The sequence below is a fragment of the Mobula birostris genome, chromosome 2, assembly GCF_030028105.1.
Source record: "Mobula birostris isolate sMobBir1 chromosome 2, sMobBir1.hap1, whole genome shotgun sequence".
NCBI classification, from domain to species: Eukaryota; Metazoa; Chordata; class Chondrichthyes; order Myliobatiformes; family Myliobatidae; genus Mobula; species Mobula birostris.
The window spans coordinates 121,584,808-121,600,210 of record NC_092371.1 but is presented as its reverse complement, the minus strand read 5'-3'; the positions used below and the strand labels follow the sequence as shown (position 1 = coordinate 121,600,210).

The 15,403-nt window shown below is 44.9% G+C and overlaps 1 protein-coding gene across 1 annotated transcript in view; it reads left to right on the top strand.

Annotated features, from left to right (window-relative positions):
- plb1 (phospholipase B1) overlaps positions 1-15,403 on the top strand; it is a 109,719-nt gene that overhangs the window by 50,596 nt on the left and 43,720 nt on the right. Inside the window, exons 17-22 of the mRNA XM_072277630.1 lie at positions 3,099-3,179; positions 3,936-4,001; positions 6,955-7,055; positions 8,607-8,688; positions 13,152-13,256; positions 14,339-14,434. Of these exons, the coding sequence (XP_072133731.1) occupies positions 3,099-3,179; positions 3,936-4,001; positions 6,955-7,055; positions 8,607-8,688; positions 13,152-13,256; positions 14,339-14,434 (531 nt within the window). The remainder of the gene's footprint in view (positions 1-3,098; positions 3,180-3,935; positions 4,002-6,954; positions 7,056-8,606; positions 8,689-13,151; positions 13,257-14,338; positions 14,435-15,403) is intronic.

Genomic DNA, 15,403 nt, shown 5'->3' with positions numbered 1-15,403 from the left:
GAATATATATTTGAGTTGCATTGCATTCTATGTTGAGTTGGAATTTATAGCTGGGCAAGGAGGACTGTTGAGTATTTAATATTTCGATAATATTTGAGTAATATTGCAAATACGTTGTTTGATTCAGCATTCTTTGTTGTTTATATAATTCATTACAGGTTACATTATGGACATTGTAATACCATCAAGGACTGTTTGGTTCTTCCTGAACAACAAACCATGGGTCACCAATGATCTAACGGCTCTTCTCAACCATGAAAAGAGAGCCTTTAGATCAGGAGACAGGGAGGAATTGAAGCGTGTGCAGAGGGAGCTAAAGGTGGCTAAAGAAGAATACAGGAGAGGGCTGGAGAGCAAGCTTGGGCAGAGTAGCACATGAGAGGTGTGGAGAGGCATGAAAGACAACACTGGCTTCAATCGGCCTAACTATAGAGCAGCCTCAGAATGCAGTCATGAATAGGCTAATGAGTTAAATCAATTCTTCAATAGGTTTGACAATTGCCCCCCCTGTTCACACCCCCTCAGCACACCAGTCCAAGTGCCAAGGCACCCAATGCACCCTCAGCACCAATGCCTCCACTCCTCCCTCCTCCCCCCTCCGGTTCAACACGTGGATGAACAACACAGGCTACCAGGCTACCACTGTCTATGTCCCCTCCTTGCCCTAAGCCTATCGTCCACATCTCCACATACCAACTCCAATTGTCCTAGTCTTCACCTCTTCCAGCCCCCATCTACCAACTCCCCAGTCATCACGGACTCACCTCCACTATTGAGCGTGTGAGAAGGCCTCTGGGGAAGCTCAGACACAGCAAAACATTGGGACCAGATGGTATGAACCCCATGGTCCTGAAGGAGTGTGAGTAGATGTGTGGAGTTCTCCAGTGCATTTTATATCTGAGTCTCAGCCTGGAAAGTGTCCTGACCATGTGGAAAACATAATGTGTGGTCCCAGTACTCAAGTAGGGCCAATGACTACCGTCCAGTGGCCTTGAACTCACACATCATGAAGACCCTAGTGAGGCTGGTACTGGCTCTCCTCCAACCCTTGGTCAGATCAGCCCTTGATAACCTGCGGCACATTGGAGTCAACGGTGCAGTCATCTACCTGCTGAACAGAGCCAATTCCCACTTGGATAAGTGGGGCAGCACTGTGAGGATGAAGATTTTTGATATCTCAAGTGCCTTCAACAAGGATAAGTCCAGCAAAATAATAACACCAAGGAATTTAAATTTGCATGCCCTCTCTATTTCCTATTCTCTGAGGACTAGCTCATGGACCTTTGGTTTCCTTCTCCTGAAGTCAATAATCAGTTTGATCGAGAGATTAAGTGTTTGTATTTATTGTAAAAGAGGTCAAGAGATGAGCTGATTATTCCTGAAGGAGCTTGCTGTACATTACCAGAGAAACCTTGCTTTAAAATAATTACTTCATTGTCTGAACAGCACTTTTGGAACATCTTTGAGGTTGTGAGAGCTGCAGATATGAGAAACTCTTCCAATAGCAGATAAATCCAAATGAGACCAAACAGTACCCATGATACTTAGCACAAGTGATCTGGCACAGGCGACCTCAGTATCATGGAATACCTGTCAGCCCCTCTAATATATTGCAATGTCTTCAGAACTTTCCACCCCACAAGTTCTCATCATTATTCCATGACTCGAATGACTAGAGTAATGCAGCACAAAAACAAGCCCTCTGGCCCAAGTCACTCATGCCCACCATGGTGCCCACCGAGTTAGTCTCATTTGCCTGTCTTTCGCCCATATCTCTCTAAACTCTTCATATTCAAGTACTTATCCAATGTCTTTTAACTGTTGTTATTGTCCTGTCTCAAACATTTCTTCTGGTACCCCATTCTATAGATACCACCACCCTCTGCATGAATAGATTGCCCCTCAGGTCTCTTTTAAATCTTCTGCCTCTTAACTTAAACTTTTACCCTTTAGTTGTTATTTCCCCTTCCCTGGGGAAAAATAGACTGTGTGTTCTTGAGTTTGTACAGTACGTCTCTATAGGATCGCCCCTCAGTCTCCAAGGAAGTAAGTCCTAGTCTGTCCAACTTCTCCCTTTAACTCAGGCCTTCAAGCCCTGGCAGCTTCCTCATAAAACTTCTCTGCATTCTTTCCAGTTTAATGATGTCTTTCCTATAACAAAATGACCAAAACTGTACACAATAATCCATCTGTGGTCTCACCAACGTACTGCAAAACTGCATCAAACCTTCCCAACCCCATGGCTGATGGAGGCCAGTGTGCCAAATATTTTCTTCCCCACCCCATCCAGCTGTGATACTGTGCTTAGGGAACAATGTACTTGTACTCCCAGGCCTTCTGTTCAACAACACTCCCCAGGATTGGACCTGCCTGAGATGCCTCCTTCCACCATCACGCACTGCACATCTGATGAGTCCTTGAGAGATCAATTTGGAACATTCTAGGTTAGAGGCTGTCTGTCTATTCATGTCTGCACTCCCCCATAATTCATCGCCATCAGTGCTGACACTGGCCCACCACAGCTGCATCTCTGTTTCATTCATGGGGTGTGAGCTTCGCTGGTAAGACTGGCGTTTATTGCCTGCCTCCCATTGCCCTTGAACTCAATAACCTGATGGAGCCAGTGGTGTAGTGGCATCAGCACTGGACTTTGAGGCGAACGGTCCAGGGTTCAAATCCGGCCAGCTCCTTGCCCGTTTTCCATCCATGCTGGGTTGAGCATTGAGCTAGTAACTTGATCTCATAAAAATCAGTCAAATGCTACAGAAACGGCAAAGAAGCCACAAGGCGCGGAAAAGAACAACATACCATATCGAAGAACAATTAGGTATCACCAACATTAGATGGGTTTGGTTCAGACAGACTAGAGTAGGAAAAGAGGGGAGACTACCTTCCGTGGTGGGTATCAGCAAACCAGACTGATTTAAAACAACTGTTCTCAAGGCAGCCTTTTAATTCCAGAATATATTTAATTAGTAGACCAGTCTACCAACAGATTGGAGGGTTGGCTTTACCCCAGAGCAAGGGGAAGTTCACTGCAGACACAATAACTCTTCTGATGGAACTGGCTGATAAGTCTTCCTTGCTTTCTTTTGCAGAAAATTGACTTTCAGAACGACTGGAAGATCATCAACCTCTTTATCGGGGGCAACGACTTGTGCAATTACTGCACAGATTCGGTAATGAGCCTTTTTCTTTCTGTGGGTTCAGGAAGGGCATAGGTCAAGGTCAAACTTGAGCTTATCGTCATATGCACAAGTTCATGTATGTGCCGGTACAATGAAAAACTTACTTGCAACGGCATCATGGGCAGAAAGCATCAGGTGCACAGCATTCACTCAATATAAACCATGCAGACTTCTGTACTTCTGCTGATGGTAGCTGTGAGAAGATGGCTTGGCCCATATGGTGGGGATCTCAAATCAAATCAAAGCAAATCCCTCATGATCAATGCTGCCCTCTTGAGGCAGAACCTCAGAACCTCATGTAGATATGTCTGATAGTGGGGAGGGTTGTTGCCATGATGTATTTGGCTGAATCAACGACCTTCTGCAGTTTCCTACATTCTTGCTCATTTAAATTTCTGTACTTGAACGTGGTGCAACCAGTCAGAGTAACTGCCCTTTGGAAGGAGTGTTAAACAGAGACACTTGCTTTCTCAAAGACAGAAACAAAAGATCCATGGAACTGTAGGAAAGACCAGGAAGAATCACACCTGGTGTCCTGGCTGATATTTATCTCTCAACCAACATTTCCAAACAGTATTTTTTTAAAAAGCCTGCAGTCTACATAGCTCAGACCAGTGTGAACAGACAGCTATTTTCTTAGCTAGGTTAGGTGCATCTGAATGTTAGGACCAATTTTCCCAGTAAGCCCTTGGTTCTTTGTGTTCATAGGCTGCTGATCTTAAGCTATTTTCCATTTTGTCTTCCTAGGCATATTTTTCCGCTATAAACTTTGCTAAACGGATTGAGGAAGCACTGGATATCCTCCACAACGAGGTAAGTTCACAATAATCCTTGCTTCTGAGACCCTAACACACTGTGGGCTGACCAGTCTTCCAGTGTGTATGTCAAAGAGTATTACAACACAGAAACAGGCCCTGCAGCCCAGCTCATCCACGTTGACCAGGAATCCTATCAAAGCTAGTCCCATTTGCCTACATTTGGCCCAACACTTCTAAAGCTTTGTTATCTATGGACCTGTCCGAGTGCTGAGAACATGCTACTGTCCATATGAGGAAGTTGTCCCTCAGATCTCTTTTAAAACTCTTCCCCTCTCACCTCAAACCTAAGAACTCTAGCTTTTTAGAGAGTATCTGTGCCATGACTAAAACAAAGCTCTCTAGAAAGTAATCAGATTGGATTGTGAAAATACCCAATTGACGTTGAAGGTAGTCGATGACATCTGTGATGGGATTGTGATAAATGGAGTCACATGTTGGCCTCCTTATTATAGCCTTCAAAGACCATCTGATTGAAAACTCTGGGTTAAGTTTATGTATTTGGTCTCTGCAGCTGAACATCATGTTAAATCACTTAGACACAAGAGGAACAAAGAAACCTTTATTTTGTGGCAGGCCAGTCTTCAAATGAACTGCAAACATGGTACTGACAATGATATAGGTGGTAAACATGTGACATGGTCTCTTATGCAAGTAGCAATTACCACCATCAAATACTCAGTTTACTCAGCAGCTAATGGAATACAGCTTAAGGGTGAATCTGCCACATTGCTGTCTGGTCTAACTTCCAGTCAGAGTGCGACTGGTTACTTCTGCCCATGTCTACAGCCACCTCTGACGTGCGCCTGAAGGTTTTTTTAGGCATGGGACTCAGATCAGCTCAGGCTTACTAGGCCTAGGTAACCAACCACCACTAAGAGAAGGCTTGGCTTCATCCCAGCCCTCAAATTGAGCCAAGACCTCAGAACGAGGACTGGTAATTGTAGTTTATATTCAGTGTGTGCGCGATTGTCTTTAACAACTGAGCACACTGTGTGATATGAACGTTACACGTTGTTGTATCCTATACTGATGTTTGGTTGAGAGCCACTGTCATCAGAAGAGGCTCTTCTGTGTGTAGTCTTACTGCTCTACAATCCTTGCAACGCCACAAAGAAAGCCACAGGCTCTACAACAACCTGAGAGCTCTAATTGCCTGACATCGGTCTTGGGGAAAGGAAATTCACTTCTGCTTGGCTCTGTGAGAGACTCCTGAGTGGTAATGTGGGTGCCTGATGGTTGATGCAGAGTCACCGGGTCAAACCGTCTGTTTCCAGACTCTGAAAACACTTGAGTTTTCTGTTTGGTCAGACTACAAGTATAGCCTTAGTGTTTCAATATAGGAGCAGAATCAGGCCAACAGGTCTTAGTCATAGTCATAGTCATAGTCATACTTTATTGATCCCAGGGGAAACTGGTTTTCATTACAGTTGCACCATAAATAATTAAATAGTAATAAAACCATAAATAGTTAAATAGTAATATGTAAATTATGCCAGGAAATAAGTCCAGGACCTGCCTATTGGCTCAGGGTGTCTGACCCTCCAAGGGAGGAGTTGTAAAGTTTGATGGCCACAGGCAGGAATGACTTCCTATGACGCTCAGTGTTGCATCTCGGTGGAATGAGTCTCTGGCTGAATGTACTCCTGTGCCCACCCAGTACATTATGTAGTGGATGGGAGACATTGTCCAAGATGGCATCGAACTTGGACAGCATCCTCTTTTCAAACACCACCGTCAGAGAGTCCAGTTCCATCCCCACAACATCACTGGCCTTACGAATGAGTTTGTTGATTCTGTTGGTGTCTGCTACCCTCAGCCTGCTGCTCCAGCACACAACAGCAAACATGATCGCACTGGCCACCACAGACTCGTAGAACATCCTCAGCATCGTCCGGCAGATGTTAAAGGACCTCAGTCTCCTCAGGAAATAGAGACGGCTCTGACCCTTCTTGTAGACAGCCTCAGTGTTCTTTGACCAGTCCAGTTTATTGTCAATTCGTATCCCCAGGTATTTGTAATCCTCCACCATGTCCACACTGATCCCCTGGCTGGAAACAGGGGTCACCGGTACCTTAGCTCTCCTCAGGTCTACCACCAGTTCCTTAGTCTGCTCCACCATTCAATCATGGTTGATTTTCTAAAACTCCACTCTCCTGCCACTTCCCTGTAACTCCTAAACCACCCCCCCAATACATAAGGTATCAATCTTCACCTTATATCCACCCAATTCCTTGGCCTCCACGGCCTTCTGTATTAACAAATTCACCATCCTCTAGCTGGAGGAATCCTTCCTCATCTCAGTTTTAAAGGGATGTGACCCTATCCTGAGTCTGTGCCCTCAGATCCTAGACTCTCATATTAACGGAAGCATCCTCTCCACACCGGCTCTATTCAAGCTCTGTCATATCTGTAGGTTTCGGTGAGATCCCACCCCTCCCCCCCCATCCTTCTGAACTCCATCAACTACTGACACAGGTATGTCAAACCCTCCGCATACATTACCCTTACATTCCTGGGATCATTTTTGCGAACCTCCTCTCAACCTTCTCCAGGGTCAGCATGCCCATCCTCCAATATGGGACCTAAAGCCGCTGACAATTTTGTCCTCACAGTTTAGGAAGTGCCCAAGTCCTGAGCTCTGGAACTCTTACTGCGATAATGTGGGAACTCTTGACTTAAGCTCCTCAGATGCACTTACCCCTTGTAGGTGTAAAATCAAATCCAAGGAAAAACATCTGTATGTTGATCCAAACATTGCAATCAACCTGTCACCAAGCAAGAATTGAGATAGATTTCTCTAAAACTTTATCGCATCCCTCTGAAATGTTTATATCAATCAGTTAGAGCAGCATCTGCTGTTACATCAGTTAAATGCATTTTTGCTGCAGGCTTGGTTACAATCTATTCATGCAACTCTTTTAACTTTGGTGCTTACTGGACTTCTTCAGGTTCCCAGAGCATTCGTCAACTTGATCGAGACTTTGGAACTCATTCCGTTACGACGTCTTTATCAGGATAAGGAAGTGAGCTGCCCCAGAACACTTATGAGGTACAGTAACTTCACCTCGTGTATACTTCCCTTATCTTGCCACTACATCCCATCTTTGGGAGCTAATACAATGATTTGACAGATGAACACATGGCTGAGGAATTGGTGCAGGGGGCAGGTTTTCAGATTTCTTGGACCATTGGGATCTGTCCTGGGGAAGATATGACCTGCACGACAAGGCGGGTTCACACCTGAGCTTGAGGTGAACCAATATCCTTGTGAGCAGGTTTGTTAGAACAGTTGGGGAAGGTTTAAATTAGCTTAGCTGCAGTATGGGACAGGTCAGGGGGTGGGGCATTTGGTGTACAGGTACATCCAGTGCACGGGGTGTCTGTGAGGGAGGAAATTTAGATGGGTTGAATTGTGTCTGTTTTAATGCAGGAAGTATCAGGAACAACAGTGATGAACTTAGAGCACAGGTCGATACATGGAAAGACGATGATCTGGACTTGGCTGTCACAAGAGCAGGAATGGCTGCTGGATGTTCTAGGGTTTAGATGTTTCAAAAGGGACAGGGAAGGAAGTAAAAGTGGTGGGGGAGTGGCATTGCTAATCAGGGATAGTATCACAGCTACAGGAAGGGAGGACTTCATGGAGGGATTGTCTACTGAGTCAGTGTGAGTGGAAGTCAGATACAGGAAAGGATCAAATATTCTATTGGGAGTATTCCGTCAGTGGCAAAAGCAACACTGAAGAACAAATACTGTAAGAAGCTATAGCTGAGAGAGAAACAAAAAGTCATCTAGGAGAGAAGGGTTAGATTTATCATAGAGCAGGTTTAAATGTCGGCATAACATTGTAAACTGAAGGGCCCGTAGGATGTCCTATGTTTAACTTTATGCATGAGAATGTTGAAAGAGGGTTTTTTATTTAACCTATTCAATCATGCAATCAATTGGGATGTATTGCCAATTGTTAATTCACACTGAGTTCAATAGTTAGGTATTTCAAAGGTTAGGTGAGAGTTAACTTGGTGGTCTGACAATAGTCTGACCAGATAAAGAGAGAACATATCATTCCAGAAGAGCAGTGAGGGGAATTTCAAAGTTGAAATTTCAAAGAATTTCTACAGCAATTTGACTTTCAATGTCAGCCTGATGCTACCTTTACTCTGGATACTCCGGAATTATATATTTACTGAACTTTAATTTAGATGCAGGAAATGCGAAATAAAAACAGAAAATACTGAGTATCTGATTATCTGTGGAGAAAGATCATGCCCTTTCATCAGAACTGATGAAATCAACTACTGCTGAGAACTGGAATTCACACTTTCAAACTCTGTTCCGTCAATAAAACCGTTAAGCTACTGTTGCCTGGTGAGGTCACTCACTTTGTGCTTGGGCTATGTTTTAATGCTCAATGCTAATTGTAAGGATTCTCTCTTATGACTCTTGGTTGATGTTGTTATTCAAGTGGTTATCGAGCAGAAGAAAGGCACACCCAAACCAGAGGGAAACTTGTGCCTGACTGGTGCTGAAACAGGGGGATTATGTGATGTAAAGAAACACAAGTTCGGTGATGAATAAATTGTCTGCTGTATATTTGCAGGATGTTGTGTTTCTGTGTTATGAAGCCCAGTGAAAACTCTCCAGAGCTGGAGATGATGTCTGAAGCAAACAAGGCCTATCAGGTATCTCCATGGCTTTAACGGTTGATGACTCAGCACTCCTACCACATTACTTGACATTTTTGAGGCAATCAGCAGTGAAATTCTGAGCTGAGCCTTGAAGTTGCTCAGCTGAGATACCACCAGAGCTGCGACTACTCCTTGTTAAGGCCTCCTAATATGAAAGTCTGTCTCCTAATATATCAAAATGTTAGCTCCTTCTGAAGATAAGGCTGAGATCTCTTGAGCTGTCATACTGATAGCTCCCAGTTATTAGATCTTGTCACCCTTGACTTACATTATTGAATCAGGCAATTCAGTAGGCTGGAAGTAATTCTCAAACCACACAGCATCTGACCAAATCCTTCATCCACGTATCCAGCTTCTGATTACATCTATCGGAGGCATTTGGCTCAATCACCTTCTGTGATGGTGAGTTCCACACTAGGAGCATTCTCAGTGTTCAAAGCTCCCTATTGACAAGTACCATGGTCACTGGTTTTGGAAGCATCCTGCCAATTTCGTCCCTCATATTCATTAAGTGGGAGATGAAACATTTGGGGAAGGGAATCAAGGCAAACGGTAATTGGTTCATTATTGCCACATGTACTGAGATACAGTAATAGAAACATATAGCATAGAAACAGGCCCTTCGGCCCATCTCGTCCATCTTGCCCAGTAAGCGATTCCTATCTGCTGCATTCGCCCCATAGCCAGATGGCTTTTAAACATTCTTAATGTGACGGCCTCCACCACTATTTCTGGCAGCTCTTTCTGTGATACAGTGAAAGTGGCAGGATGCAACAGAGGAAGAGAGGTGATCAATTTATTAGAGAGGCAACTGGGATGCTTATTAACTTGTAATACAGTCGGAGATTGAGGGGTGACCAGATAGAGGCATGTCAGATCATGAGGGTAGAGAGAGGGTGAAGCCACGTAGTCTTATACTCAGGGAGGGGTGCCAAAAACAAAAAGGTATAGTTTTAAGATCAGAAGTGAGGGATTTAAGTTTGACATCAGAAGCAGATTCGTCACACAGAGGGTGGTGTGTATTTGGAATGAGTGGCTCAGGTGGACATATTAGCAACATTTAAATGCCGTGTAGATAAGTGCATGAAGAGGAGGGGCTTACAGGCCTTTGGGCCAAACACAAGCTGATGGGACCAGCCTTCTGGACAACAGAAACGGCATGGTTCAATTAGGCCAAAGAGCCTGTTTCCATGCTGTCTGACTCTCTGACTCCACATGATTAGGGAGGTCTTACCCGAGCTGTACAAAGCACTAGAGCAGGCGTTTCCAACTCAGTTAATGATAGGGCTCCATGGAATGAAGCAGATTGGGAAAACCAAAACAACACACGCAAAATGCTGAAGGAACTCATCAGGTCAGGCAGCATCTGTGGAAGTGAATAGAAAGTCGACGTTTCGGGCCGAAACCCTTCTCTAGGACTGAGAAGGAAAGGGGAAGATGCCAGAACAAAAGGGTGAGGGGGAGAGGGGAAAGAAACTAGCTGGAAGATGATAGGAGGAGTGAAAAGTTGGAGGGCAGCAGAGATCACAGAGGGGGAGCAGTGAGAGAGGGTTTCACTGAACTCCAGTCGAAGTAAAATTTAAACTACTTCAGGGTAGGCATCCCCTACACTAAAGCAGCAGTTAGAGTACTAGGTTCAGTTTGGATCAACACATCACAAAAAATGAAAGCACTGGAGAATGCTCAGTGTTATTAATCAGTAAATCGGATTTCGCTTTCATTGGATCAAAGTCCTGGAATTCTCTAGTCAACATAGAACGTAGAACATAGAACAATACAGCACAGTACAGGCCCTTTGGCCCACAATGTTGTGTCGACCCTTAAACCCTGCCTCCCATATACCCCCCCACCTTAAATTCCTCCACATACCTGTCTAGTAGTCTCTTAAATTTCACTAGTGTATCTGCCTCCACCACTGACTCAGGCAGTGCATTCCACGCACAACCACTCTCTGAGCAAAAAACCTTCCTCTAATATCCCCCTTGAACTTCCCACCCCTTACCTTAAAGCCATGTCCTCTTGTATTGAGCAGTGGTGCCCTGGGGAAGAGACGCTGGCTATCCACTCTATCTATTCCTCTTATTATCTTGTAGACCTCTATCATTCTCTTCTCATCCTCCTTCTCTCCAAAGAGTAAAGCCCTAGCTCCCTTAATCTCTGATCATAATGCATACTCTCTAAACCAGGCAGCATCCTGGTAAATCTCTTCTGTACCCTTTCCAATGCTTCCATGTCCTTCCTATAGTGAGGCGACCAGAACTGGACACAGTACTCCAAGTGTGGCCTAACCAGAGTTTTATAGAGCTGCATCATTACATCGTGACTCTTACACTTTATCCCTTGACTTATGAAAGCCAACACCTCATAAGCTTTCTTAACTACCCTATCTACATGTGAGGCAACTTTCAGGGATCTGTGGACATGTACCTCCAGATCCTTCTGCTCCTCCACACGACCAAGTATCCTGCCATTTACTTTGTACTCTGCCTTGGAGTTTGTCCTTCCAAAGTGTACCACCTCACACTTCTCCTGGTTGAACTCCATCTGCCACTTCTCAGCCCACTTCTGCATCCTATCAATGTCTCTCTGCAATCTTCGACAATCCTCTACGCTATCTACAACACCACCAACCTTTGTGTCGTCTGCAAACTTGCTAACCACCCTTCTACCCCCACATCCAGGTCGTTAATAAAAATCACGAAAAGTAGAGGTCCCAGAAACGATCCTTGGGGACACCACTAGTCACAACCCTCCAATCCAAATGTACTCCCTCCACCACGACCCTCTGCTTTCTGCAGGCAAGCCAATTCTGAATCCACCTGGCCAAACTTCCCTGGATCCCATGTCTTCTTACTTTCTGAATAAGCCTACCGTGTGGAACTTTGTCATATCCTTGACTCAAGAAGATTGCTGACTACTGCCTTCCCGCCTTCTCGTGGGCAATAAACAATGGCCCGTATGGTGATACCCAGATCCTGAAACAGAATACAGGAAAAAAATTATCAACTGTTAAACACAAAATTCTGATGGTGCTTTGGGAGCTGCCCTGCTCTTCAGATAGGTACAAAATCCTTTAGTCTTCACAACGGACAAAGTGATTACAAATTTGGCGTTTCCCTTGGCCTTGAAGTCAGGAACCAAGAGTCACTGTTTCAAAATGTGGGATCAACCATTCAGGGCAGAGATCATAAGACCATAAGATATAGGAGCAGAAGTAGGCCATTTGGCCCATCAAGTCTGCTCTGCCATTCAATCATGGGCTGATCTAATTCTTTCAGTCATCTCCACTCCCCTGCCTTCATCCCATACCCTTTGATGCCCTGGCTAATCAAGAACCTATCTATCTCTGCCTTAAATACGCCCAATGACTTGGCCTCCACAGCCACATGTGGCAAAAAATTCCACAGATTTACCACCCTCTGACTAAAGTAACTTCTCCGCATCTCAGTTCTAAATGGACGTCCTTCAATCCTGAAGTTGTGCCCTCTTGTCCAAGAATCCCCCACCATCGGAAATAACTTTGCCATGTCTAATCGGTTCAGGCCTTTTAACATTCGGAATGTTTCTATGAGATCCCCCCTCATTCTCCTGAACTCCAGGGAATACAGCCCAAGAGCTGCCAGATGTCCCTCATATGGGAACCCTTTCATTCCTTCAGGAGAAATTTCTTCACCCATAAGGTGATAAAACTTTGGAGTTCTCTATTTAAGAATGCTATGGAGGCTCAGTAACCGAGTACAGTCAAAGCAGGAGTTGGTACATTTTAAATTATGAAGGGATTCCAGATATATGGCTGCACAAGGAACAGAAACAGAAATAAACTGTCAGCCATCGAGAAGCAGACGGGAGATTTTCAAGGGTTTACATCCGCTTCTTTTCATAAGTATTATTAGATACACTTTCTTGATGTGGGCTTTTCTGGAAAGGCCACCACCATATGTTGCCTATCCCCAGTGCCTCTGAGAAAATGACAGGGAGCTGCCACCTTCAGCTGTTGCAGTACTTCTGAATCCCCTTTCGTGCTGTGAGTTGGGAGTTCCAGATTTAGACTCAACAACAAAGAAGGAAACATCCTAAAGAGGGTAGTGTGTGACTTGGAGGGGAATCCGGAAATTGTGGTGTTCCCATGTGCTTGTCCTTGTTGTGTCAGAGGTTCGGAGTTTGGGAGGGGTCGTTACAGTGAGGAAGTGCATATTGAGCACCTTCTATCAGCATAGAGACCCACAGAGCCAGTGCGTGACATGGTGAACTTGCTGTAGAATTCAGAAGGCATACCCCAGCTAAGGTTTCACCTGGTGCCAAGACTAAGCATCTCAAAGGACCAACATCTTAAAGAAACATGGCACTGATAATATAGTACCCAGAGAATAAGCTGAAAACCAGACAGTAGGGCATTGGATCACCTCACTGTGGGACCACACTTACCTATTTCTCTTCTTGTTTCACCAACCCCCCAGCATACCACTCGGATGCTTGTTGAATCAGGCCGATATGACACACGAGAAGATTTCACAGTCGTCTTGCAGCCTTTTTTCCACCATGTACAGATCCCAGTTTTAGAAGTAAGTGTTGACAACTATTTATTGCAAACAACCCCCTCCCTCCCTATTTCTTTTTATATGTTATTTCAGGAGGTAGACCTCACCAGAAAGGTCAGCATTTTTGCATGTCTTGCTTGCCCACAAGAGGGCAGCACTGAGGCATTTCCCCTGAATGGCGGCAGGAGTGTGGCTAAGGTAATGGACTGGTGCCACTGGATGGGTCAGTCAGGTGTTCCTCAAGGACTTCCCAGAGCCAGCCACAAGGCTGCAGGTCTTTATACTGAGTAGGGGCTGTAGACCTCCATAGTTGAAGGACAGTGCAGAACTCAAGGGATTTTACCACATCTTGGCTCACACTTACATGCCTGGTGTTTCATTCCAGATGACTTAACTCATTCAATTTAAATTCCTCAGATATAATTTCCAACCACAGTGGAATATTAGCCTTAAAAGGAAATTAATGCAGAGTTAGTATAACCACTCTCCTCCCATTTTTTTTTTTGGTGCCTGTTAGAGCCAGTGCCTCACAACCCCAGCGAATCTGATTCAGCATGGCTTGGCTGCTGGAGGGCGTGCTGGAAGCAGATACTGTCGCGGCGTTTAAGAGGCTGTTAGACAGACACACGGATCTGCAAGGAATGGATAGATATTGATCACATACAGGTAGCGGCAATATGGCATTGTGGTCAGCGCACACGTTATGAGCCGAAGGGCCTGTTGCTGGGCTGCACTGTTCAATGGTTCCCACAATCACATGGGTTTCTCCCACCTGCTCTGGTTTCCTCCCACATCTCAAAGACTTGTAGCTTGGTAGGTTAATAGGCTTATGTGTACAGGTGAGTGGCAGAATCTGAGGGTATTGATGGGAATATGGGCTGAATAACATGGAATGACCTTGAAATGGATCTTGAAATGGATCTTGATGGCCAGCATGGATTCACTGGATGGGATGTCCAGTTTCTGTGCTGTATGACTCTATAATTCTGTTCGTTTTTTGTTATTCAGCGCAGGTGAGATGTCTTTAGATCTTTATTTAGATGTCTTATAGATTCCTAGGCCTGCAGTGTAATTCCATTCTATGTGTCTTTTCTTTTTCTATTTAGAATGGGCATCCAGACACCTCGTTCTTTGCCCCAGACTGTTTCCATTTAAGTAGGAAGTTCCACACACAGGTGGCAAGAGCTCTCTGGAACAACATGGTAAGACATTATTTGACTACATAGTCGTCCCTGAGATGCGGACATCGTTGGCAATCTTTGCATTTAATTCCCACTCCGTGATGCTGCCTAACCTGCTGAGTTCCTCTGGAATTTTGCGTGTTGCTCCAGCTTCAAGCATCTGCAGTCTCCTAGGTCTCTATTTCTTGGATGCCTCTGAGGTGAGGAAGCAGTAACAGTCAACCCACTTCAGTGCATCTGGAGTCACAGTCCAGAGCTGGGTGGTAAATTTCCTTCCCTGGAGGACATCATTGTCAGGTTAATCCAGTAGACACCATGTTTTTGTTTCATTTCATATCCGAATGACACAGCTAGTAGAGCCACTACTTCAGAGGACCAGGGACACAGGTTCAATCCGGACCTCCACACCTGTCTATGTGGAGTTTGCATGTTCTCCCTGTGACTGCACGGGCTTCCTTTGAGTGACCCAGTTTCCTCTCACGTGCCATAGGTGAGCTCGTTGGAAGATTAACGATGCCTGCTGTAAATTGCCCCTAGATTGTCGGTGAGCTGGGGGGTGGGGAGGTTGTGCACAGGCTGGTGACAGCAGAGCGAGGAGAATAGTTCAAGGGGAGGTTAGTATTGCCCTTTGATCCGATGTAGATTGAGTGGGCTGAATGGGGCATTTTCTGGAGACACCAAAGATTCAAAGTACATTTATTATCAAAGAATGTATAAATTATACAATTTGAGATTTGTCTGCTTACAGGCAGACACAAAGCAGGAAACCTGAAAGGACCCAATTAAAAATTAAAGATCACACTCAATACGCAAAGAAAGAGAAATAAAAAAACAAATCCTGCCAACAATAGAAACAAGCAACAGAATTCCGAGCCAAATTGAGTTCTTAGATTCAAATTCCCAGAGCAGCCTGGAGCAGGCCCAACGCCTTGGTCTCAGTTCCTCATAAAAGCGGGACAGATCGCCCCGAAGCTCACAGACGTGAGGCAC